Source organism: Diplodia seriata (assembly GCF_021436955.1).
Source record: "Diplodia seriata strain FDS-637 chromosome Unknown scaffold_1, whole genome shotgun sequence".
NCBI classification, from domain to species: Eukaryota; Fungi; Ascomycota; class Dothideomycetes; order Botryosphaeriales; family Botryosphaeriaceae; genus Diplodia; species Diplodia seriata.
The window spans coordinates 900,317-925,274 of NW_027117308.1; the positions used below are offsets into that span (position 1 = coordinate 900,317).

Here is a 24,958-nt window from a genome sequence, read left to right on the forward strand (position 1 = left end):
CCTTCCTGTGCGGCGCCGGCCAAGCCCCGGAGGGCCTTCTCCACTACCTCCGCCTTGTGGCCTTGCGGCCCTGAAAGCCCAAACCCACGCGCCGGCTACCCTTAAGCTACCCTCGCGTCGCCAACCCTAGGGCCTCCCGCATCTTCCTACTGCAGCCGCTTCCATCTCCGTCCACCTCCCCATCCCACTCGGCGCCCACGCCCGCCTTTCGACGATCGCTACCACCACCCCCGTGACGCCCGCGTTGTCGCCCCCAGGACAGCGCTGCCCTTCGCTCGTGCCCACCCGCCCATCTGTCTCTCGGCCGTCGCCCGGCTGCGCCGTTGTCGCCGTGAAGCGTCGCACGCCCGCGATCCCTTGCATTGCCTGCGCCCACGCGAAACACTCGTTCGAGCTTCTGCGCCACGCTCAAACCCACAGCTGTGTCGCCTGTCCGCTTGGCCCGAGTGTGCCGCGACTCACAGCTCCCAAGACTGCGCGACCGATTCGTCCGGCCTGTGTCGCCTTCCGCAGCTGTTAGGGCTCGAATCTGCGCCAGCCTTGTTACTCCCCAGCACCGCCCGCCGCGCCTCCTCTCTTACAACCTCCGCACACCAGCCGCGCGAGGCGGCACAACACCGTCAAAATTTACCATCACGAGTCACGCGCATCCCTCCTCGGAGGCCAGAGCATCGACCGGCTATATCAGCCACCCACTCTCGAGACTTTGCCAGGAGGCTACCGCGATCGAGAAGGCCTCACCGCGACCCCGGGGGTGCGCCCGACACCAAGCAAGATGTACCGACCGACGACTACGTGGACATGGGCCTTCTTCCTCACCGCATTACTACAGGCCATCGTCGCCCTCGCGCTGGAAGCGTATGTCTAGCCCTCGGCCACATTACGGCGGCGGAGCCGGCTCGGAAGCCCGGCTCACGCGCAGCCTTGCGACCTCACCACTGACTGTCTGCTACAGATACATTTTCGCCAAGTTCCAGTTGTCGCTGCACAAGAATGCGAATAAGTTCCCCCAGGCGCAGACCATTCCGACCTACCTTTCCGTCTTCATGTTCGGCTACATCTACCAGATGGTCCTAGTCTACGATGCGCTCCGCCTCAAGAACACCATCCAGGTCATTGGTCTTTGCATCTACAACATCGGCATCCTGGTGTATGCGTCGATCCAAATGGACCAGATCCAGGACGCCGTCACCGAACTGAAGAAGTACAGCATGATCAACCTGGAATTTTGGGACGATATCAAGCCATTCCTCGTCGTCGAGCCTTGCTTGATGGCCTTTGGGACCATCCTCATGTCCTTCGTTGCCTGGAAGCTGTATGACGAATTCGCCTGGACCATCTACAAGCACATCAGCGCCGACCTGAGACTGAAGCGTAGGTATCTGACGTATCAGGTAAGCAAGGGACAGCTGTGCCAAATTTGGCACATGCACGCATGCTGACGTTGGCTTCCAGATCTACATTGCCCTTCTGAAGTTCGATTTCTTTTTCTTCCTGGGATTTACCGTGCAGTTCCTTGTTGTCGTCGGCAACACGACGGACGCTGAATTCTACCTCACTATCGCCGCTATTCCGATCACCATCATTCTCCTCTTGCTCGCGGCTTACTGGACCCAGAAGGAGAATGTACTGGGCATGGCCGCCATCATTGTATGTCTTGCCGGAAACACTTTACGCTCTGCGTCCGCTAATCTCATACACAGACCATCTACTTTGGTGCGCTTGCCTACTTCCTCTTCAAGCTTGTACGCATGTACGGCACCGACAGCCGCCGTGTTCAAGATTACCTACCCGCCCGCCGTTCGCTCACCACCTTCGCCGTAATTACGATCCTCCTGTTGCTTGTAACCATCGTCATTGCCTGCATGTGCACGCATAACTTCAACAAGGGTCTCAAGCCGCATATCGCGAAACGTAAGGTGCCGGATCTCGAGGAGCACAAGTACACGACTGAGATGCCCGCAATTGCCGGTCCCATGCCGGCAAGGATGACGATTGACTGATGATTTCATCGTGTCTTCTGTGCCACCCTGCATACGGTGGCGCGGTCACTCGATACGTCCAATCAAAGCATGTACAATGGATTTCAGTCTTTCTTTTAGGGTTTAAACCGGACACGGGAAACTCACGGCGACGGCGTTACGTGGTGCACAAAGGCGAAGATCGGGAAAACCGGCCACTATTGTTTGCCATATGGAGGCAAACTAATTGCACCACCAAATTTTGATCCGACCGAGCTTTGGGCTTGGGGAGAGGAGATTTCGTGGGCTGGATTTTTTTTTTTTTTTTAACGGGAGGGATACCAGGATCGTTTTGATTTTGTCGGCCTTTTGCTCTTCCCGGCTCTGTGTTACTTGATTTTCAACAAGCGGATTGAAAGGCATACTGCCAACCGCAAGAGTTTTCGACTACGGCCGACCTCTTCCCTTGACCTCTTCCATTTTGACGCTGCTTCTTTTTTCTTTTTCTTGCATAGTACTCATACCCACTCCTACTGCCCGCTGGCTGCAGTGTGTGCATGTTTCTTATTATAGGTCAGCCATGTCACGAAGTCCATGCTTCTGTGAGACGGGGGGTTTCGTCATCCTGGCAAATTGCACCTCAAGGCCCACGTGCCTTTCATTACCACACAAACCCGCACATCCGTCCCAATTTTGGTTCGCCCTCCTTCCGACTTTTCCGTCGTCGCAGAGAAGCCAGATTGATGCGGTGCGAGCTTGGTACCGCTACATCTACGTAATCAAAGAACTTCGGAGACAAACATCACTTTCTACAAGGTCATATTTCCCTTACTGACTGACCATACCCAAGCCTCTTCAGCCTATCAAGGGCAAGCTTGGTCGCATTGAAGCCGACTACCCTTGGTCTTGCAACGGCTGGGGCGACCCCACTTTTTTGTCACTAGTGATGCATCACGTCGCTCTTCATTCTTTTCGTCCCCTAACGTTCACGAAAGCAAGCGCTTCTTGGGCAAAAGTGATCGTTCGGCCGAGCCAGCGGACTTGACTCAGGTACCTACTCCGTACGCAGGCTGTGTGTGCCTTGTTTACAGGGGGAAGTGATGTGCACGTCGTACATGTCATCGCATGGAAGATGGTCGTCGGAGCGAGCCTGTGCCTGGTCGATCAGTGGCGGCACGGCGGTTAGGAACAGGAAAGGAAAAGGCTCAGGCAGATGCCGCATTTCTATTTTTTCCCCTTCTTTCCCATCCCTGCTTTCCTATCGCGCTCTACAGAGTACGCAGCATAGAGCGAATTGGCCATTGCAGTTTACCAAGAATAATGGTGAGGAGAAGGGTCCGGCCGCTGGTGGGCGGGTGGGGACGGGCGCTCAAGCCATGTTTTGTCCGTGTTTCTTTTTCTGCTGCTTCCCGGCTCACCGTAGGTCCTTCATTAAGTCTTCATATACGTGCGCGCGCGCGCGCACAAACAAGGCTGCACACGTGTTCAAGTCATTGTTTTGGGTGCATTGTATCCTTGAGCTCGTCTTCTTTTGTTTATCGGTCCACGCTTTTAGAGCCTGGCTGAAGCTTTTCCGTGGGGAACGGAGAAAGTGGACTTTGCGCTGGGGAATTGGAACGCACGGGTAAGCTGAGTAACCTTGTTGAGCTTATTGGCAGGGCTGAAGGGCTTTTGCACGAGGAGAATAAGGAAGCAAGACCATCTCTACCATGGCGGAGGTGACTCGGAGGGAACACACCACTGAATGATCAGTAGGACGAGATATCGGTCCGACCAACCCAACAAACGGGCGGATAGTCTGTTGACTTGGGTATCATCAGCTGCTTAGCCAGTGATGAAATTGAATACTGAATCCGGTCTCACCGAAACGATCAAAGACCTCTCCGTCTGCAGCGAGGAACACTTCTTGTTTTCTAATCTATGTGTCTTGTCTTACGTTTATCCGTCTATATACAGGTGTTGACCGAGGTCCTAAGGGGTTTATTTCTAAGTAATGATCCCATTTCTTCATGTTGTTGCTCGTTATAGTCGGTGTGATGGAGGGGTGATGCCAAGGGAAAAAGAGAGCGGGCTCCACAGCAAAGCAGGACGCCGCAGCCATGGTTACGGAAAGCGGAGCGGGCCCCCTTCGGCGATGCCGAACGGAGATCGCTTTTGCTGCTTTTGCTGTGTGGGTTTGTCTCAGTTGTCGCGGCTACCGAGTGACCCGTGCCGCTCTTGCCGAAACAGAGCGCAAAAAAGGCATATGAAAGACAGGAAATCATAGAACCGAAAGATCACAACGTGGAGAGAGAAATCGGAGCAGAGTCTGATACACCACCGCAACCCTTGCAACCGCTAGGGGCCGGAATCCCGAGAAAGAATAAGACCCGCGCCGTGCCGCACCACCGCCGCAAGCCTGGCACGGACCATGATGCTACAGCTGCGCCGCAGCAGGATGCGATGCCAATCGGACCTCCCCTTCTAACCTTTTCCCCCCCGCTGGTCATCTATTCCTCTGCATGGACACTTTACAATTGTTCTTTTCGTTCTTTCTGAAACATCACAGCTTCCCCGTAAGGCTTGGTCTCTGTTCGCGGCTGACGTACGCCTTCGCCATGCGCATTGTCTCGGCCGCACGGAACGCTCCGACGCAGCGGGCAGTGGGTTGTCGGTCTCGGTAAAGGAAGAGGCATTGCCCATTACATCTTCTCGGCGGCCAAAGAACCAGCCTCGGTGCCAGCGGCCGCGGCGCCGCCCTGGCTGTTGAGGAAGCTGAGGTAGCAATTCCAGCCTAGAATCCCGGCGTTAGCACTCGCTAAGTCCGCACCGCCTTTCTTTCTCGCCTTATCGCCCCACACCAGGAATAGCTTCACTCACCGAGAGAAATGACGTTGACCAGCAGCACGCGGTGCTCAAGCGGAACGAACTTGAAGTTGGCGACCTGCACGAAGGGCCAGACCATCCAGTTCTTGCTGAGGGCGGGCCAGTAGGTCGACTCGAGCTTGTCCTTCGGCTTGCCGCCCTCGAGCACGGCCATGGTCGACAGGAAAAGACACATGTTGGTGGGGGCAAAGAGCAGCTGGTCGGCGGCGACACGGGCCAGGATGGTGCCGTTGGTCGACTTCAACTGGATGCGCTGCAGCGCCTTGAACCACGTCGTCGCGGCCGGGCCGAAAATGGCTGTGAAAGTGACGGCATGTCAGCACTCTGCTGATCGGCGGTGGCGACTTGAGAAGTTTGCACGCTGGGGCATCACTTACCACCACCGTAGGCGGCCATGCGGGCGGTGCGATCCCACTCATGGTTCTTCACGCCCTTGCGCTCGACGATTTGCTGCGCCATGGTGTCGCCCGTCGCGAAGAGGATCTACAAGACGTGCCGTGCCCATCAGCCCATGATGTTCCGTTCATACAGGTTCCGACGGGATATCTCGACGCGGTCGCAGAGAAGGGGCACTTGGCGGTGTGACTGCGCAGACTGGAGCGGCTGGGGGAAAGGAAGCATACAGCGGTAGTGACGCTCTGGGTCAGCAGCGGACGCTGAGCGAGCTTCAATTGGTACCTGTACGCATATTGCTATCAGCTTCAAGTGCCGACGACTGGGGTTAGGCGATGACGGCAGACGAACCAGCGGAGCATCTTGGCGGGGGATCGCGAATTTCGATTGGGGAGGGTCTCGAGCAAGTAGCGGCGATGTAGGCGGAGTTTGTCGAGGAATGAAGAGGGCTGGAGGGCAGAGATGGGTGGAAAGGAGGGCAGCAATGGATATTGGAAGCTTTCGTCGAGCTCTGTGATCTCGGGAAGCTTGCGAGCTGGCGTCGCGCACTGTCCAAGGGGTCCGCCTTTCTTGCCCCCCCGGGGATCCCTCCCGCAACCACGCCGCCATCACCGCTCCGCCCGTGCGCCGCCAACCTCCTGGACTGAGCTCGCCCGTGACCCGGCCAGACCTCACCCGAGTGCTCTTCTCATCGACCGTTGCCAATGACACAATGCGCACCGCCTCCGTCCCGCTCTCCGTCTCTCCCAAAATGGCGAGGGCTCTACACTGCTCGCCGGCCAGACACGCTCTTTCATCGCCCAGGCATGCACCGCCAATGCCGTGCAGAGCGTGCCGGCCACGCAAACTTTTCAGCCCTGCGTTGATCGCAAGCCACCAGCATGCAAGGCGCGCTTTGTTCACCGAGACACTGCCGACAGTCCTGATTCCGCCTGCGATCTACCTCAGTTGCCTCCTCGGCCTTTGGTCGTACAAGATCATCATGACAATTATCTTCCAAAACAAGTTCATCTACATGCCTTACATGCCGCCCTTTGCTCGTTCGGAGAAGATGGAGGATTACGCTGCCGCTTGTAGACCTGTACAGTGGGAAGAGAGAAGGATCAAGTCTCTAGACGGAACCAGATTATCTCTGTGCCTAGGTAGGATACCACCGAAAGATGCACCGCGTGAAGCTTTGGAAACCATCCCGCGACGAGTTGTGGTCATCTACTTTCAAGGGTACGTGCAGCAGCTTTTCCCGAACTCTTATATGCTGATGTCGAGCAGCAATGGAGCGTCCCTGCCGCCACGTCTGCCGGACTTGGCTAGAGTTCTCAGGGCACTAAACGAAAGTTCGACAGCGAATCGCCCCGAGTATAGTATTGTCGCCTTATCCTACCGCGGGTACTGGACCTCCAAGGGCAGAGCCTCTCAGAGAGGCATCGAGCAAGACGCTCAAGCCACTCTAGCGTGGGTTGAGCAGAACTACCCCGATGCTCAGGTCATCCTCTGGGGCCATAGTCTTGGAGCAGGTGTGGCAGCAGACTTAGTAGCCAGGCAACTCAGGTCAGCATCCCGTTCGCCGAACCCCAATCAGCAGTTGGCAATTTGCGGAATCATTCTCGAGACCCCCTTCATCGGCATCAAAGAGATGCTTCTTGCCCTCTACCCTCAGAAATGGCTCCCTTACCGATACCTTTGGCCTTTCTTGCGGAATTGGTGGGACAATGAGGGAGCACTCCGCACTATTGCGGCTTTGAAAGGTCATCAAAAGCTACCAATACAGATAGTCACCGCCGCGCGAGACGAGATTGTGCCCGAAAGTCAGGCGCAGTACCTGTACAGCCTATGCGAGGAATTGAGACTTGACGTTCGTCGTAGAAATGTCCTCGGAGCCCTTCATAACGACGTCACAAGCAAGCCTGATGGACGAGGCGCCGTCGTTTCTTTCGTCAAAAGTATCGTTGAATGAGACGCCAGCCAACTTTTGTTCGATTTTTGGGTGTTCGAAATGGCAAGAACGAGTAGCTCATTGATAAAAATGAAGATATACCGGCCCCGGTTGGAACATGTCAAGGATGGAAGCCAGCGACCGAGAACTTTGTGACAGCCTTCAATATTCGAACCCCCTTTTCCAATAATTGTCCAAGATAAAACAGTGGCGCTACACAGAACTACTAGACTCTCCCTAATAAAACAGTGGTGTTGATACGTTTATTCTCGTATTCGCTGGATTTTGCGTATCACCAGAATCTACGTATTGCTAGCCATTGACCTTCTCTCACGCTGTCAGTGCGGTCCCCGAAACGCATAGCGCAAACCGACACAGCCGCGCTCCCTCCTAAATTCCCTAGGGATGCGTGCGTAATGTAGTTGGGATGAGGCTATGTCCCAAATCTCCGAACTGGGAATACCATATACGAAAAATCGCCCAATACGAAATGCCGCTTCAAGAACAAGGCGGCCAAGAGAAAAGAAGTATATCTGCACCTCTAAGCTTTTAGTACTCTCTCCAAACTCTTCACACACCCTCCTTTGGACCGACCTGGACAAAATGAGCGAGTCAACTCTCGTCGCTCGCGGCGATGCCCCCTTCGACCTGTTCGTTTACAACCCTTCTGCCTCAGCAGCTTGGGCATTCATTGTCCTCTTCGCCATTGCTGGGGCCTTCCATTTCATATACCTCATCTATCTCCGGGCATGGTTCTTCATACCATTAGTCCTTGGCTGCGTTGGTGCGTCCAATCCGAACCCCAAACGCCCAGACCCCCAACCCCCAACTCCACCATATTGAACCACCAACCCCTCTTCGTCCCCTCTTGTTCTCCACATCCAGCAGCTCTGAACCCACAAGCTCACAGAAAACTCTTACAGGCGAAGCATTCGGCTACTACGGGCGCACGCTAGCGCACAACAACCAGCGCGCCGTGGGGCCGTACATCCTGCAGCTCATGCTGATTCTCGCCTCGCCACCCTTTCTCGCCGCGACCATCTACATGACGCTGGGGCGCGTCATCCGCACGCTCGATGCCGAGCAGCACGCGGTGATGCGCACCAAGTGGACCAGCAAGCTCTACATCCTCGTCGACGTCGCCTGCTTCGTCATGCAGATCTTCGGGTCCGCCATGCAGGGCTCGGGCGACGCGGCCGGCGCGGCGCAGGGCATGCACATCGTCCTCGGCGGCCTCGTCTTCCAGCTCGTCGTCTTCGTCCTCTTCATCATCATGGCTGCCACTTTCCATCTCAGGACGAACAGGGAGCCCACGCGCATCTCGTCCAGGCCGGGTGTGGAGGCGCTGTGGAGGAGGAGCATGTGGGTGCTGTACGTTGCGAGTGGCTTGGTGCTGGTCAGAAACTCATACCGAATCGCCGAGTTCGCTGATCAGAGCCAGAAGATTGCGCAGTCGGAGGCGCCCATGTATATCTTCGATGCGGCTTTAATGTTTTTGGTCACGGTTGTCTTGGCTGTGATGCATCCGGGGAGGTTGATGAGGACGGTGCGGAAAATGAAAGGTTTCCCACCGCAAGACGACAGCGAGTGCGTACCTCTGGATGGCCCCCAAAGGGCCAATGAGTGGACACAGTGGAGATAGTTTCGGGTTTTTGGGTGGAGTTGCATTTTCTTGTTTCGGCATACCGTGTTTGCGGTCTAAAGTTTCCTTTTCATTGATTTAGAAAGCTGTACTACTGGGTTTAGGTGGCTAAGACGAACGGAAAGATACCTTTACATATAGATTACTGGACGAGTACAAAGGTAGCTGGGCTGGGTGTAGAGGTAGAAGCGAGAACTTTAGCCTAGGCGAAATTAACCATTTCTAAACAGTGTAGCTGAGAGCAACCGGAGGTCCATGACCTACTAGACCAAGAGACACTGGGGGTGGGGCTGAAGCCGTGAAAGGGAAGGGGAAGAGGGGGTGGAAAAGCAAGTGCCAGTTGAAAGAGCGTCTCGAAAGAGGGGAGTCAACTGCGATCAAGTTCGATTCAAACCTTTACCTGGGTATCATCTGAATGCAAAGCCCTTTGTACTTATGCCATAAACGCCTCTGCCGATGTTGAAGTGATCCTCGAAACGCAAAATCACCGATTCACCACCAACACATCCCCAAATCCCTTCTTCATCTTTGCCAGAACTTCCCTCTCGCTCATACCCAACTCCGTACATATCTCATCGAAGCAATGCAACCCATCCAAATACCTCGCCAGCGGCAGCTCTCGACCATACGCACCACCGCTACCGTTCCCGCTCGCCTTATCCCCTGCATCCCCATCCGCTCCCAAACCCCCTCCATCCTCGACATCCGAATCAACCCGCCAGGGGCTCGCATAGCCATTGTGGCCCCTCCACCGCGCACCGTGCAGATGGTCGTACCCGTCGTAGCTTGCTGTTGTGCCGGCCAACGCACCCGCGCTTGTAGTGATGGCGTACTTATGTACACGGTACAGGAAGCCCTTGATGACACCAAAGGTGACGAGGCGGCGGACGTCGATATGTGTGAGTAGGATAGTGTTCTCTAGTACCCAAGCACGCAGGGTCACGCCTTGGCGCATGGACGAGTATAGCTGGATCAGTGCATCGGAACTGACCACGGGCTGATTCGGGGCGAGGGCGAGGTTGGCCGTGAAGTTTGTCAGAGCGGCCGATGAATGCGTCCCGATGGTAGAGGAGCGATGGGCACGGTTGTGGACGAAGGTAGCTTGAGTTGGACTGCCGGCGGCAGTTGTGGTTGCAGTGGAGCCGCCAAGGGTGCTACCAACGCTGGTTTTGCGTGAGTGGCCGTGTGAAGGCTTGTGAGAGTCCCGGCGAAGCTCCTCAGGGAGGGTGGCAGTTTCGTTGCTGATGGAAGCATCCAAGAAACGTGGAATGCGAACATAGCGTGCACATTCAGCAAGAGCAGCTTCGTCGGTGAAGAAATGGGCAATCAGGGGAGTGGGCGCGTACATGGCACCAAACTGGAAGATGTCCAGTAGAACGACGCAGTCGTAGTAGACAAGGTGCTGGATTGCCTTCCGGGTGAGTCCAATGTCTGTATCGGCAAGCTGGGAAATGAAGTACACCGAATTGATGCCGTCGATGTATGGGAGGATTCGTGTAAGCGTCAGATCCGAGGAAAGCGTGGCGCAGCGGTTGCTGAACGAGTGCGGATTCATGGCAGACGGTGCCGTATACATGTCAATGTCGATGGTGAGTAGTGGGACGTGCCACGCATGGACGGGAGCTGGCGGCAAGCGGGTCGGAAAGAGCTTCAGGTTGATGGTATTCGAGTCGTCTTGAAGCTCTGTGTCAACGAAGATCGTGGTGGGGAAACCAATCGGAACTTACCAATTGGAATCATGCATTCGCAGTAGTTGTTGAGGTCCTCCAAGATCATCTCGCACAGTGCGTACACCTTGCTGCTGGTGCCTGTCTCAGCCGGCTCGTTGTCCAAGCTGAGCCCCTCCAAGCCCAGCGACTTTACCGACTGGCTCTCGCTCATGCTCTCGGCAACCGAGGCAGCTCTTTCCGTCCGCCTGATGCCCAGCCCGACGCTTGAGGTCCTGGATGGATCTCCAAGCACATCCCACGGTATGTCTTTCTCTTCCTTGCTCAGGAAGCTTCCCTGCTCCTCCAGGTTGCGCAACAACTTCCCCAGCTTCCTTACGACGCTCGCATAACTGTTCCAGTCCAGCAGATCCTCCTCAACGACGAACGCGAAGTTGAAGATGAATTGGTTGCGGTCATATTTGCCATTGTAGTTGTTGATGCAGACTGGGTAGCCGATGATGCGGTAGTGGTTGGCGCACACGGTGACTAGGCGGTCGCAGAACTCCTGGCGCGGAATCACGTACTCGGAGACGTCGCTGAAGCTGAAGAACGGCGAGGACTGCGCGCACGGGGCTGTCGAAGGTGTGATTGACCCGTCCGGCACTTGGTGGAGGACGCGAGAGCCTGTGCGCGTCAGCGGTGCAATCGAAACAAGCCCGGGTGAAGCGAACCTTTCTCGGGATGAAACCGGGTGTAGAAGATGCCCTTGATCATGGCTGCCGAGGTAGCTGCCACAAGTCGCTTGGACGCAGGGTCTATGCACGGCTGTCTGGCTCCATGGCCTGGTGGTAACCATGGATGGCGGTGGGGTTGGGCAAGTCGCGTCAGGGCAGCCCATAGGAGCGACACATAGCCCCGCAATCTCCGATGACATCACGTGCCGAAAGCAGTAAGGGCATAGGTAATCCATTTTTGCCAGAGCTGGCTAATCTCTCTGCTACGAAGTCGACCGACCCTATCGCTGTATCCATCCTGCATGCTTTTTTGCCCCCTCTCCGCCATGCAGCTCATAGGACAGCATCTTCCTGCCGATCTCGAAAATTGTCATTCTGAGAATGATACGTGACTGGGGGTACTCGAAGTTCACCGAGGACCTTTCGGCACCGCGCATTTACCGGTCCTTCTTGGGGGCGCTGTCGGAACCGGAGACCTCGTCGCCCAAGCGGTTGTACTCGCGAGAGAGGCCGTCGGCCTGCTTCTTCAGGTGCTCGATGTCACGGTCCTTGGCCTCCAGTTCCTTCCTCAGGCGGCCAATCTCGCCGGCATCACCAGCCCTGCCAAGAGCGGCCGAATCCTTGCTCTTGCCGTCAGACTTGCCGCGGAGGGAGTTGTTCTCCTCTTCAAGGCGCAGAACGTCGAGGATCATGACGTAGGTACGGTTGAGGATCAAGGACAGGAAGAGGGTGAAACCGCAAAGGTACATGTTGCGCTGCGAGTAGAACTTGCGGGCCTGGACCTCCATGCGTTCAGGACCGCCAATGACCGCCGCTCTATCACCATTGTCAGCTAAAGGCCGTTGCGGCGTCAGCACGCAGATGGAAATGTACTCACCTGCCCTGCTTCTCGGCGCTCGAGGCCGCAGCCAGCTCGAGCTGGACACGGTACACGCGGTTGACGCTGTCAATGAACAGAATCAGGATGAATATGAATGTGATCTGATAGCCTAGTTAGTATGAGACATTTTTGACGGGCATATACCACCGCATACCTTCATTCCATATTGTAGCTTTGCTACAAGGGCACTCTCCGAGATGAATGTGAAAAGCTTGCGACGCCAGGTGAACGGCAGCGGGACGATCAGTGACATGAAAATCACCATCTCCGCCACCAAGAGCATGAAAACCTGCGAACGGTTGGGTTAGCACTGTGGTGACCTGAGATGTTGCGCAATTGCAGACTGAGGGGTAATGGCTCCGAGAACATCGTCTCCGTGATGCACATAGCGAAGAAAGAGCCAAGACGCCTCCAGACGCCTGGAAGTGCGTCCATATGTGTTCACAGTGTGGTGGGAGCCGATTCACGGACGTACCATGCTGTAGTAGAGCGTCATGATGGATGCTGGCTAGGCTGCACCGGCTAGAATGTAAAGGTGTCGGCGTGGCGGTGGAGGAGGGGAAGAAGCAGCAGTGGCTTTTCAAGGTATCGGTGAGCTCAAGACGAGTCTCTGGAGCCTGTCTGTGGTGGGCGGAGGCAGAGTGGCTGCGTGTGGTGTCGATGGAGTATATGTGGCAGCGGGGGCAGGTGGGAAACGAAGCTGCGGCTGCCAAACAGGCCAGGATTCCATACGTCACACCGAGGCCCGTGCGTTCTGGCCCGGAACGACGAACGAGCCTGGCCCGCTCCCGCTCTCAGGTTCGTCCTCCCAGGCCTGCGCCATCACAGCCACGCCGTCGTCATCCTTTTCCGTCGCTTGCTCCTTGCGTCACTAGGGTAGGTATGTGCTTCCCGCGATCGCCCGCATGTCGTCCCCCCAAATCCCTGATGAGCACGCTGGGGCCATAAGACTCGCCCACTCCAGGCCAGCGCCCGCTGGGCCAATTCCCATGCGCGGCTGGCTTGTGATGGTGGGATTGATTACAACACCAGCCAACCAATCTTCTCGCATTGCTGATTTCCTCGAATCGCCCCATTCCGTCGCTTAGTCATTGTCTTCTCCAGACTACCATCTAACTAACAGCCACACCAGGAGTTCGCTGCACCCCATTGGACCTTCCCACACTGTATTCTTACAATTTGGAGTCTGTCATATGCATTCGGATATTTCAAACACCCACGTGGGGGAAGTAGAACGTCCTCCACGGAGCAGAGGAAGCGCAGATTCACTGCAAACCAATGTGCGACCAAATTTACACTCAATAGGTCGGCACCTCCAAATTCGCTATTATTCAAACACGATTCCTTTCCCACACCACTGGGCCACATGCAATTGTACATCATGATAAGGTGTATGGACATGCCTTCATTTCACTCACCTAGGGTCTATTCACTTGGACTACAAAGGTGACAGAAGGCCTACTTACGATCCTGTTTTGCTCCTAAACTCCGGTTCCATGCATCCACAACAGCGAAGTCATTGAAACCCGCCCGGCCAAGGCATGCCAATTTGACACATAGTCGCCCTCAAACGAGACGACACCCGGTGCAAACAACATAGCCCATACTCTTATTCTTCCACTTCTGTCCAGCCTTCTTGCTCCTTCTCCATGTATTTCTTCATCAATTCCTCATCAAAGATACTCTCTTTAGGAATTCCTGCCTTCCCATAGTCGACAACTGGGCCAATGACACTCGTCCAGCGTTCTTTCTTTTCCATGAGTGCGCGAATCTCCTCGCCAAGCCCGCGAGAGTTCCCGGCACCAACCTGCACAACCGCATGACTACCACCACCAGCACCACCGGGCCGTTTGCTGTTCTTTTTACCTTTGCCAAGGTTGCGGTTACGTTTGAGGTAGGCAGCATTGAGCTGGTTGTTGAGGTCGTCTTCAATGGCACAGTATTCTTGCTGCGCCATGCGGTGTTGCGCGAGCTCGAGTAATCTCGTTTTGCGTGCGCCATTGACGATTGACTGCTTCCGCAATTGATCTTGTAAATAGCGCAGGCGTGCTGCAACTTCGTCGTCGAAATGTCCGTCATAGTCGGGCTTGTCATCCGCTGAAAGGAAGCCAATATGTATCAATTCTTGCATGGCACGCTCATCCATTGACGCATACTCAATCTTCGTGGCAGGCGCGTTCTTCCATGACGCTTGATTCGATTCGGACATGTGCGTCGCAGGTTGCTGGGGTGCAGAGGACGAATCACCGCCTTCACCGTCTACTTCCATATCACCATTGGTGGCGCCATTCGGTTCGCCAGAAGAAGTGCGGCCTTCAGATCGCAGGGTGGACAGCAACCGGGAAACCAAGGGTCCAGGGGCCACAGCGTCAGTTTCTGCAATGTCATCGTTCATCATGTCCATGCTGCCTCGAGGTTCGTTCGGCGGAAGTTTCTCCGTAGGCGGATCCACAACCATGGCTCCATCTTCATCGGCCCATATCTCCTTATAGTGCCGCGGCCCTCGCCGGGGCATTTGAAATGGCGTGACACGGTCCCCCTGATATGGGTTAGCCGAGAAGTATAATCACGTTCCGAGGTGGAACTCACCCGTTCCTTGAGGAAAGACAGGTCTTCCTCCGTCAAAGGCTTCACATAAGGTTCCACGTAGTTGGCAAAAACGCTTGCGTTGACTTGAGTCTGCGGCTTCGGATTACTGAAATCCTTATCAGGGGGAGTGCCCGGTGTCAGGTCTTTCAACTCGCTTTGCGGGTAGCGAGCCACGCCAAGGATTTCTTTTTTCAGCTCCTCGGGCGTATCGTCGGTAATATCGCGAATATGGTATATGGTGGGGTCGTCGAATTTGGTCGGATCGGGGCCGAATGTCTGGTACGCTGGCACTGCGGGTGCCTTTTCGGGCTGATGAGAATCCTCAGAGCCGCTCGGCGATGCTGCATTGTCAACATGCCCAGTGCCGGTAGCGGAAGGAGGAGGTTGCGAGATGGGAGAGGATATGGTCGAGGAGGCATCTAAGATCGCATTAATCACTGCATGCTAGAAATAAAAAAATCCGCATGTGACTAGAGACAGAATGGTATGAGTCAAACGACGAGAAGGAACAGATGGACAAAGAATCGCTAATAACACGCCAAGACGAGTCGACATTGACAAATCACCTAGTCTTCGGGACATAAGCCTCGGCGCTCGACGCCTAGGCGTCGGGTCGCTGTTGGGCGGTGGATCTGTACGATGTCTCCCTCGAGCACTTCTGGGCGGGGGCTTTTTCCGTGAGTGCATACTTTGGGTGTCGCGTAGCTGGAGTGAACAAGAGATGCAGGCGGGATACTAGGTGCCGGAACAGATATCGCAGAAGACATGTGTACCATAACAACAACCAGAGGGGCACAGCGGAAAAGACGTGGTTGTTGCTTTGCCACATGGGAGCTGGCAGCATGCGTACAAGGTATGGGGGGCTCCTACCTTTGCCATCTGTGCCATCCTGCCTAGCTACACCGTGTGCGCCTACTGCTAACGGGCGGTCCTCGTCGGGCTCGCGCTTCTTCGCCTTCTTCAGCTTGTGCTTCCGCTCCTCAGCCTCGCGGTCGGCGCGTTCCTCAGCATGCTGGTGCTCGAGCCGTGCTTTTCGGCGCTGCATCAAATGGCGCATGAACTTCTCGTTGGCTTCGCTGCGCGTGGTCTGGGCGGGGAGGAAGCGATTCTTGACCTCCTCGAGCATGCTGTGGAGGGCCTCGGGGGAGGGAATGCCGGCGTTGTGGCCGCCATTGTTGAAGATATCCTCGATGAAGACGCTCGACGGGCTGCCCAGGTGGTTCAGGGTCGACTGCATGCCGGAGGGCGAGGTCGTGACGGGCTCGACGGACTGGTGGACGCCGGACACCGAGGAGATCGGGGTGGTGTTGCGACTGCGCGAGCGGCGGGCGTCGCGGCTGGAGCTGCCGGTCTTGCCTTTGCCTTTGCCTTGTGCCGAGGGCATGATGGTGTAGGTCGTGCAGTGGTGCTGCAGGCCGGGGAGGGCTTAGTGGAACGCGTGCCGGGCTGATGTCGCATTGTGGACGCCAAGGCAGGCACAGCAATCGATAAGCGCCATCCAAACAAGCTTTCGGAAGCCGCGTCTGCACGGGCCACACGCCTCATAGAAGGGGCTGGGGATGCGCGCGCAAGCGGGCCTCCACATCTGCGCTGCTCGTCTGGCCCATCCACCGCAACCCACCCACCCGGACGCTCCGTGCGCGCCACCAACATTCCTGCACTTGCTTGCCTGCGACCCTCGTGCTCCGAACAACATCGGTTCCTGTCGTCTTCCGCTGCCGTCGAACCGCGCATGTGTTGCGCCTGTCTCCGCAGCCGTCCTCGTTTCTGGACGTCGCAGCCCTCGTAATCATGAGTACGTCACCCGCCGCCCGCCGCGTTACTCGACGACTCGAGCTGCCTCGAGCTGGCTTGCGACTGAGCCTCCATGCTTACACGGCTTCTCCCGCCATCTAGGCGCGCAACAGGTGCAATTCCGGACAGCTGTTTTCCCCGGCGGCGACGCTGCAGCCGCCGACAATGTCACTCTTGTCGATGTGAGTGCCGCTTCATCGCCCATGCTCATCACACGGCTCCCGATGTCCTAACCCGGCTCGCTGCAGGATGCGTACGCCTTCTTCTGGCCGGAACCAGATGTGCGCACTCTCTCGACAAATGGCGTCAGTACGGGCGAAAACATCGTGGGCCCGCTATACGTTCCAGACCTAGCGACGGATCAATGTAGAAATTCCACTGCTTCCTTCGTGCCCGCCAACGTAACGCGCTTCGACGACCTGCCTCCATCCAAGAACTATCACCAGATAGCAATGGCTCCTTGGACGTCCGCTCAATGTATCTACGAATTCCTCAACAGTGCGGATACCGATCCTTTGCTTCGCGCCATCATATTCTTTCCCACAGACGGCACTCAAACCATCCCACCCGCGGCAAACGATGCACTATGGGACTTGAACGATGGAGGCCATTGGAAGACAGATCACAACTTCGCAATATACGCTGTGCCAAGCTCCACAGGACGACTTGTCATGAACGCCCTTGCAGATTACTCCGGCAACCTTACCTCCGTGCCACACGGTCACGAGCTGTCCAGCCAATACCATCCAAGCGACTATGTCCGCCAAATTGCTCAAATACCGACCAGTAAGTCCTCATGAACCTCAAGCCCGCACGGTGCTGACGATCTCCAGATGGCGGAAGCCAACTTCCGAGCTTGTGGGTCTTCCTGCTCATTGTATTGGGCCTCATGGTTCTGGCGATTTGCGGCTCGTCCGTCGGTGTTCATTGGCATCAGAAAAGAATGAGGAATCAGCTGCGCGACCGCGTCATTAGGGGAGAAGTGGACCTCGAAGCTCTAGGGATCAGGCGCCTCACCGTCCCCCAGGAAGTTCTGGACCGAATGCCTGTTTACATCTACCACGCCAACACAGCTTCATCGCAGGACGAAGAAGGGCCAAAACCGGATCGCGATATTCCAGGACCGACTGTCGCTGATGGTACGTCTGCCTTCTCCCAACCGACCTGCGCCATCTGTCTGGACGATTTCATCGACAAAGAGACGACCGTGCGCGAGCTTCCCTGCAAACACATCTATCACCCAGAGTGTATCGACAACTTCCTGCGCGACAACTCTTCGCTGTGCCCCCTTTGCAAAAAGACGGTACTGCCCCGAGGCTACTGTCCTGCTGTGATCACGAATGCAATGGTACGCAGAGAACGCTGGGTGCGCCGGGTAAGACAACGCGCGGCTGCACGCGGCTTGTCTGACGATCAGATGCGACAAGAGGAAGAGCGTGTCAGAATGGAAGAACGCACTCGGGGTGGATTCTTGACTTCTCTTGCCGCTTTGGTTATGGGAGGGCACACCACGAGACAACGACCCGCAACTGCCGCCGATCTTGAAATGCAACAAGCGAACGCGTCACCAGCAACATCTCGATCAGTTGACTGTCCTGATAACGAGATTCGCGATGCGATCGTTGTTCCGGCTCCTACGGCACATTCGCGTTCCGGAGCATCCTCGAATGATCCATCGACCGAGACTCCCAGTGTCCCGAATCCGTCTGATCGTCCAGCCGCAGGAACCTCGTCGCGTCGCGAATGGGCACGACAACGGGCTTTGGCGCTTTTAGGCCGCGAACATCGTCCAGAAGCCTCGACGGTTGCTGATGATAACGATGCTCATGGCCGCACCCGTTGGCGCAAGGCTCTTGGCCGTGTTTGGCCAACTCTTGGGTAAATCGGATTCGAAAAGGTGATCTGTCGGCATCCTGGACAGTTGAATCTGGGATGCAGAGGTATATTTCTTCTTTTGGAGTCTTAGGACGATGGTTTTCTTTCCTTCCAACATGACTGCAAAGCAGAAAAGAGCAGTGATGTCGGCTTGTTTTCCTTGTTATCGACTCTTGAAGATACCCTCATTTCCTTCTCTGGCTTTCCCCCCTATTTTCATGCTGTTTCGCTTGAGGATGGCAGCATACGTAGAACAACGCCATCATTCGCTTCCCGGGCTTTCGAGCGACGGCTTAGTTTCCTGTCGCAAGATGGCAGCACGCGAGGCCCTCGGAGTATTTGGCACGTCTCACAATTGGTTCCATATTGATTCTTCAGCACGGCGTTGGGGTCCATCTGTATTTCTCGTCGTTGTCATAATTCGCGTTTTCTGCATGTTGGCTTTTACTGCCGCATAGTGTCTGATGTCTGCTTGGTAATGTTAGCGGATGTGCATTGGGAGGAACATTGTAGGGGTGCGGGTCTGGTATACATGGGCTTGGTAGGAGGGCACAAGATGTGATTTCTATTTCTCGAGCATTGGGGATAGGTATACGTGCAGGGCCCTGTTGTCATGAAGTATCACAGCTGCGGTCGAGGAGCGAAATGCTGCAGCGAGGATGTTAGTGATGGTGTCGGTAAATAATTCATATGTATCGTCAGACGATGGACGCCGTTGATAATGAACTACTATTCTCCACAGAGGCTGAGGAAACTTCGAACTCTACATCTATGTTAATCTTAATGAGAACTCGCGTACTGCCAAAGTTCTTGAGACGGGTCAGTCCGTTGAGATAGAGCGAAAGATCGCAATAGTGGCACAGCTGGCAAGCGCTGTGTCTACAACTGACTCTGGATTGACCTAACGGTATCAAACAATTCCTTTCAAAGTCGAGCCTCAACGCCCACAGCGCCCCCGTGTACGCACCCATAGCATTTTCACACAGAAGCGATTCAGATCTGTCCCAATCTCGCAATCAACATACACCGCCATCCCCAAATTCAACTGCCTCTGTCTCTACGCCGCAGCCGCTTCCCCAACCTCCTCATCCTCCCTCTCCTGCCTCCTCTCATCCGCGCTCTCCTCTTCATGCCCCGTCGCCTCCTGACCTTCATCGTAACCCCGCCAGCCCGTCCCCGCCTGCACCACGGCCGCGACGACGGCCAGCGCGACGGCGGCCAGGAACAAGCCCCTCAGCGCGTACTCGTACCCCTCGATCGCGACGGCCCTGTCGACGCCCTGCAGCCGGGCGACCAGCGCGGGGCTGCCGAGCAGACGGCGGATGAGCTCGTCTTTGGCGCCCGGTGCGGAGCCGCGGCGCGCGAAGCCGCGGGCGAGCGAGTCGGCGAGCAGGCGGGCGAAGACGCCGCCGCCGATGGCGGAGCCGAAAGAGCCGGCGAAGCCGCGGAAGGTGGCGACGAGCGAGGTCAGGACGAAGTGGGTGTGTTTCGGGGTGAGGTGCAGGGCGTGGACGAGGGTGTAGTTGATGGCGGCGCCGGTGGTCAGACCGTTGAGGAAGGTGAGCAAGACGTAGAGCGCGGCGGGAGTGGCGGCCCGACTCGCCAGGCCGAGAACGAGGAGGGTGAGCGGGAAGATGGCCATGGTGATGAGACTGGGGAGGTAGAAGGAGCCGGCGCGGCGGATGTGCAGGAGACCGGCAAGCAGGCTGCCGCTACCGAAGCCGAGGTTGGTGGGGATTAGAATGGAGCCGGCGGCGGCGGGGGCCCAGAGGCGTACGCCGAGGGCGTAGACGGGTGTGTAGAAGAGGACAGACCAGCGTGCCATCATGAAACCGAGGGTGGCAAGGCAAGTGAGAGCCGTGCCACGGGATTTGAGGAGCGTGATAGGGATGATGGGGTCGCGGGCGAAATAGAGCTCGGTTACGATGAAGCTGGGCAAGAGGAGGAGAGAGAGAATGAGTGGAAGGACGAGAACTTGGGGTCCGGACAGCGAGATGAGCAGGGTGGTGATGGCGGCAGTCTGCAGATGTGTAAGTACAGAGGAGCTGCTGGCGTTCAGGGAAATGGGCGGCTTACGAGTAGGACGGCCCCGGCATAATCTATCTGAGAGATCTTGTCCTTCAGCGTCCGGGTATCCCCCTTGCTAGCTCCAAGATGTGAGGGTATACTGAGGAATACGACGATGCCGGCTAGAATGCACGGAGGAGTCTGCAGCCAGAAGACGGCTCTCTGCAATACTGTCAGTCATGGCCGAGTCGGTACAGTAACGTGCTTGGAATCACTCACCCAACCAAGGTTCGGCTCGATTGCCCCGCCCAGTACGGCACCAAGTGATACGCCAGACGTCACGATTGAGTTGACGCAACCGAGGAACAGGCCGCGTTTCTTCTCCCCGCCGACTTGCAGTACGATGATGATGGTGAGCGAGAGAATGCCGGCACCGCCTAGCCCAGTCAAAGCACGTCCGAAGAGAAACCACTCTACGGTTGGTGCAAAAGCCGTGACAATTCCACCGAGGGAGAAGAATAAACTGGCGACGAAGATACAGGCACGTGGCGAGAATATTTGACTGAGGCGTCCTGCAAGCGGCGTGATGCTTGACATGGGTACCTACTCAAGGTCAGCCAAGCGTCTGAATGTGTCATGCTCAAGCCTCGGGATTTGCCTCGAACGAGTGCCTGTCACGGCAAGCCATACAGAAATGGAACATGCAATGGAGGAGCATCTCCGGACACGGCTCAGCATCGACTCACCAAGTAAGCCGAGGTAAACCAAGTGGCCTCTTCAAAGGCGTCAAGATCTGCCGCTATGGCAGATTGAGTGGTGGTCAAGAGCGAGAAGTTGCATGCTGTGTCGCGATTAACAGCCGGACTCGGGCCAATGAGAGCCAAGCAATGGAACAGGGATGCAATGCAAAGCCGGCAATTGAGCAGCGCTTCGTGTAAGAGCCGAGACGCAGCTATCTGCTGCTGGATGCGGAAGGCAGAAGCCGACCGATGCCAACGCACAGAAATGCCGGCATGTCCAGCTGCATTGAGGCCGCCAGGTTCGAGGATGAAGACACGGAGGCATACCTTGCAAAAACATAATCAAGCCAAGCGAAGCCACGATGACTGCCCCGCGCGACACAGATATTCTAGTGTCCTCGTCATGGGGGGCCTCTGAGACTGGGACTGTCGTCTGCGAGGACTTTCGGGAAAGAGACGAGGGCGACGGCTGGCCCAGGAGTGGGGATGACTCTGAAGGGTCGGAATCATGGAGTTCGGAAGGCATGGTTGAAGCTCAGAACGCGGGTGCAGAGGGAAAGAAGCACAGCAAGAAACAGCAAGCACGGAGAGGCAGTAAGATGAGGCCGTCATTGTGGCTTGATAGAGGAATGGGCGTTGAGGCGGATTACAAAGCCGCATCCAGCAAGTTCCGGGGGCCTTGGGCGGGTGGGCGGGCTGCCGGGGGCTGCCTGGACGTGGCCAAGATTTGAGCCGTCTAAGCTCCACCGAGGACGCGACACTCTTGTACGTGGGTAGTTGAACCCAGTGACCGGACGTAGACGTGAGTATTGGATGCAGGCAAGTGCATCCAGAGATTGGATCCAACTGCCCACGTAGGCCTGGTGGAGTATTCCCGCGAGGCAGCTGCGGGTGGGCTCAATTCCTTCGTCACCCGCTGCGCAGGCAGGCGCGTCGGTGCGCGGGCGGCAGAGCGACACTGCCGACTTGGCGTGTGACGCCGCCGGAGCTCAATCTGGCATCTTGACAGCTACACCGGCGCTGCCCATCCCACCTCCAACCCACCAAATGCGCGTCGCAGGAGAGTGATGCTGCGTCTGGTCTTGCGGTAGCATGCTATTCCCGACAGGGACTCTCTACTTTCACGAATTGCCCCCGGCGCAATGAACATACGCTCCAAGCGGCTTTGGCCGCTGCTTCGTATGTTCCCACCCGCTTCCTCTCGCGCTTGTGCCGGCTAACTGTCTGCAACCCAGTCCTCGTTCTCTTGATCGCTGCTCTCGTGTCCGCCCGTCAGACCCAGGAAGAACACCCCGCCCACGCCTACGATGACCAAAACCACCAGCAGGTGCTCGCAAATGCGCGCTGGCACAAAGAAGCTCAGGGAACCCCCGAGAGAGGTGCGTGCAGCCACAGCAGCGCGTTCTATGGCACAACACTGACCTGGTAGTCCAGGCGCACCTGAATTTCACCAAGCCGCTGCTCTCCTCGGCACGATCCGCCCCTCAAGTAGTCGCCTGACCACCTTGACCAAGCCCACCGGCGTGCTGGGCTCGACCGCATACTATGCGAAGGAGCTCTTCTTCCTTCTTTTTATGAACGGCCCTCCCCAGCGCGAGCCCACCTCCACCGATGACCAAGCCAAGAAGCTGAGCCAACCCTTGGCCGAGGCTATCAAGCTGTTGGAAGTCGCCGCCGCCCAGAAGAACCCCGACGCCATCTTCCTCCTCGCCGAAATGAACTTCTATGGGAATTATACCCACCCGCGCGACTACTCTGAGGCATTTCGGCGATACCAAGAGCTGGCCAACCTTGACGGGAATGCCACTGCCCAACATATGCTTGGCTTGATGTACTCTACCGGCGTTGGTGGAGCAGTCGAAAAGGATCAGGCCAAGGCTATGTTGTATCATACATTCGCGGCTGAGGGTGGAGACGTCAGATCGCAAATGACCATTGCTTACCGCCATCATACCGGGATTGCCACACCACGAGACTGCGACGAGGCTGTGTATTGGTACAAAAAGGTCGCCGATAAGGCGGTGGAATACATGCGGTCTGGCCCACCTGGGGGGCATGTCATGATCAAGGAGGCCTATCGTATTGCCGACGATGTTGGTGGTGTCTATGGAGAGGGTGCCAGCGTGAGCAGCGCGGGGCCCAACGCGAAAATCGGAGGCGCGGCTTCTGATACCCACGCATCGTTCGATGATGTGCTGGAGTATTTGGATCTCATGTCCAGGAAAGGTGACCACAAAGCGACGTTCAGCTTGGGAAAACTCCACTACGACGGTTCCAGAGAGCTAAAGCGCGATCTAAAGGTGGCGAAATCGTACTTTCTGGACGTAGCAAGAGTGTACTGGAGTAAGGACGGGAAAGAGAACAAGGACGCCCCTCCTGGTGTTGAGCGTTTGGCTGCAAAAGCTGCCGGCTATCTTGGCCGTATGTTCCTCCGCGGGGAAGGCATTGAGCAGAGCTACCCCATCGCCCTGACCTGGTTCAAACGCGGTGTCAAATACGGTGACTCGCTCTCGCAGTTCTCCTTGGGCATCATGTACTTGGAAGGGCTCGGCGTGGAAGCAGATGCCGTGAAAGCTGCCAGCTACTTCGGAGCCGCAGCTGATCTGGATCTCCCGGCCGCACAAGTTCGTCTCGGCGCGCTCTTCTTGGACCAAGGCGACGTTCCTGTGGCCACAAAGTACTTTGATCATGCTGCTCGCAACGGCCATTTCGAAGCATTCTACTATCTCGCAGAGCTCGCCAACCAAGGAGTCGGTCGCGACAAGTCTTGCGGAATGGCTGTCACATACTACAAGATCGTCTCTGAAAAGGCCGAGGCAGTCGTTTCGCCGATTCGTGAGGCCAACGAAGCGTATGAAGCCGGCGACTCTGAGTCAGCGCTTATTGGATACATGATGGCTGCTGAACAGGGGTTCGAGGCTGGACAGGCAAATGTTGCCTACCTCCTGGACCAGTCCCGGCCGCGTCTATCGCTTGACAAGGTCTTGCCTTTTGCCAAGCGTCAGGTGAAGCTTGTTGGAGATGCAGCTCTCGCACTCATTTACTGGACACGCTCGGCCAAGCAATCGAACATCGATTCTTTGGTCAAGATGGGTGACTATTACCTTGACGGACTAGGCACACCCGATGGGTCCGATAAGGAGAAGGCGGCAGCTTGCTACCAAGCAGCCGCGGAGACCATGCAAAGCGCCCAAGCTTTCTGGAATCTGGGCTGGATGCACGAGAACGGCATCGGTTTGGACCAAGACTTTCACTTGGCCAAGCGATTCTACGACCAAGCTCTTGAGACCAACAGAGAAGCCTACCTACCCGTCACACTCGCGCTACTGAAGCTCAGAGCAAGAAGTTGGTGGAACACCGTCACCCACGGCCGCATCAACTCCATCCAAGATGATCCCGGTATGTCTACGCCACACACCTTACAGCGCCACGTTCGATGATCGGATATCGCTAACCCATGGACCCGCAGAACCCAGCAAACCCCGGTCCCTCGCTGAATGGCTCACCACGTTCCTCGAGAATGGTGATGCTGCTTACTACGAGAATATGGAAATCGATGACTGGGAGGATGGAACGGGTTTTGCGGACGACTACTACGATGACATTGATGAGAGCATTATCGATACGATCGTTATCCTCGGCCTCGCCGGTGTTCTGGCTTTCTTGGTCTACTATCGGAACCAGGCAGCGGAACGCGCAAGACGTTTAAGGGAGCAGCAGGAGCGATTGCAGCAACAGGCCGCAGGGGATCATCTGGGGGGAAGGGGCACGGGCGGCCAGGACCAGACCGGGGAAGAGCGACGGCAGGATGGTGCTCCAGCTGATGGCGGATTCTTCCCGCCGCCCGATGACCCGAATTTCAACGCCTGGGTTGCGGGCGGTGTGGGGCATTGAGA

The 24,958-nt window shown here is 56.4% G+C and overlaps 9 protein-coding genes across 9 annotated transcripts; 4 read left to right on the top strand and 5 right to left on the bottom strand.

Annotated features, from left to right (window-relative positions):
* Nucleotides 1-775: 775 nt before the first annotated feature.
* Nucleotides 776-2,003, top strand: SLS55_000275 (uncharacterized protein; the record flags this gene model as incomplete). Its single annotated transcript, XM_066771788.1, has 4 exons — nucleotides 776-858; nucleotides 956-1,394; nucleotides 1,456-1,650; nucleotides 1,704-2,003. The coding sequence occupies 4 exons, from the start codon at nucleotides 776-778 to the stop codon at nucleotides 2,001-2,003; spliced, it is 1,017 nt and encodes a 338-aa protein (XP_066637067.1).
* A 2,639-nt stretch (nucleotides 2,004-4,642) lies between these two features.
* On the bottom strand, nucleotides 4,643-5,285 carry SYM1 (Protein required for ethanol metabolism; the record flags this gene model as incomplete). The annotated part of the gene is made up of 3 exons (XM_066771789.1): nucleotides 4,643-4,734; nucleotides 4,821-5,123; nucleotides 5,204-5,285. 3 exons carry the CDS (start codon nucleotides 5,283-5,285, stop codon nucleotides 4,643-4,645), a joined length of 477 nt encoding a protein of 158 aa, XP_066637068.1.
* A 2,470-nt stretch (nucleotides 5,286-7,755) lies between these two features.
* SLS55_000277 (uncharacterized protein) lies at nucleotides 7,756-8,794 on the top strand (the record flags this gene model as incomplete). Its single annotated transcript, XM_066771790.1, has 2 exons — nucleotides 7,756-7,763; nucleotides 8,041-8,794. 2 exons carry the CDS (start codon nucleotides 7,756-7,758, stop codon nucleotides 8,792-8,794), a joined length of 762 nt encoding a protein of 253 aa, XP_066637069.1.
* A 484-nt stretch (nucleotides 8,795-9,278) lies between these two features.
* On the bottom strand, nucleotides 9,279-11,217 carry NPR2 (Nitrogen permease regulator 2; the record flags this gene model as incomplete). The annotated part of the gene is made up of 3 exons (XM_066771791.1): nucleotides 9,279-10,477; nucleotides 10,522-11,127; nucleotides 11,175-11,217. 3 exons carry the CDS (start codon nucleotides 11,215-11,217, stop codon nucleotides 9,279-9,281), a joined length of 1,848 nt encoding a protein of 615 aa, XP_066637070.1.
* Nucleotides 11,218-11,614: 397 nt separating this feature from the next.
* YET3 (Endoplasmic reticulum transmembrane protein 3) lies at nucleotides 11,615-12,553 on the bottom strand (the record flags this gene model as incomplete). Its single annotated transcript, XM_066771792.1, has 4 exons — nucleotides 11,615-11,993; nucleotides 12,055-12,158; nucleotides 12,212-12,346; nucleotides 12,533-12,553. 4 exons carry the CDS (start codon nucleotides 12,551-12,553, stop codon nucleotides 11,615-11,617), a joined length of 639 nt encoding a protein of 212 aa, XP_066637071.1.
* Nucleotides 12,554-13,666: 1,113 nt separating this feature from the next.
* On the bottom strand, nucleotides 13,667-16,030 carry NGG1 (Transcriptional regulator; the record flags this gene model as incomplete). Its single annotated transcript, XM_066771793.1, has 3 exons — nucleotides 13,667-14,596; nucleotides 14,647-15,065; nucleotides 15,517-16,030. 3 exons carry the CDS (start codon nucleotides 16,028-16,030, stop codon nucleotides 13,667-13,669), a joined length of 1,863 nt encoding a protein of 620 aa, XP_066637072.1.
* Nucleotides 16,031-16,437: 407 nt separating this feature from the next.
* SLS55_000281 (uncharacterized protein) lies at nucleotides 16,438-18,215 on the top strand (the record flags this gene model as incomplete). The annotated part of the gene is made up of 4 exons (XM_066771794.1): nucleotides 16,438-16,441; nucleotides 16,720-17,226; nucleotides 17,274-17,788; nucleotides 18,159-18,215. 4 exons carry the CDS (start codon nucleotides 16,438-16,440, stop codon nucleotides 18,213-18,215), a joined length of 1,083 nt encoding a protein of 360 aa, XP_066637073.1.
* Nucleotides 18,216-19,372: 1,157 nt separating this feature from the next.
* Nucleotides 19,373-21,588, bottom strand: SLS55_000282 (uncharacterized protein; the record flags this gene model as incomplete). Its single annotated transcript, XM_066771795.1, has 5 exons — nucleotides 19,373-20,335; nucleotides 20,392-20,544; nucleotides 20,602-20,925; nucleotides 21,069-21,163; nucleotides 21,390-21,588. The coding sequence occupies 5 exons, from the start codon at nucleotides 21,586-21,588 to the stop codon at nucleotides 19,373-19,375; spliced, it is 1,734 nt and encodes a 577-aa protein (XP_066637074.1).
* A 616-nt stretch (nucleotides 21,589-22,204) lies between these two features.
* HRD3 (ERAD-associated protein) lies at nucleotides 22,205-24,956 on the top strand (the record flags this gene model as incomplete). The annotated part of the gene is made up of 4 exons (XM_066771796.1): nucleotides 22,205-22,241; nucleotides 22,298-22,441; nucleotides 22,497-24,461; nucleotides 24,532-24,956. 4 exons carry the CDS (start codon nucleotides 22,205-22,207, stop codon nucleotides 24,954-24,956), a joined length of 2,571 nt encoding a protein of 856 aa, XP_066637075.1.
* Between the last annotated feature and the right edge of the window lie 2 nt (nucleotides 24,957-24,958).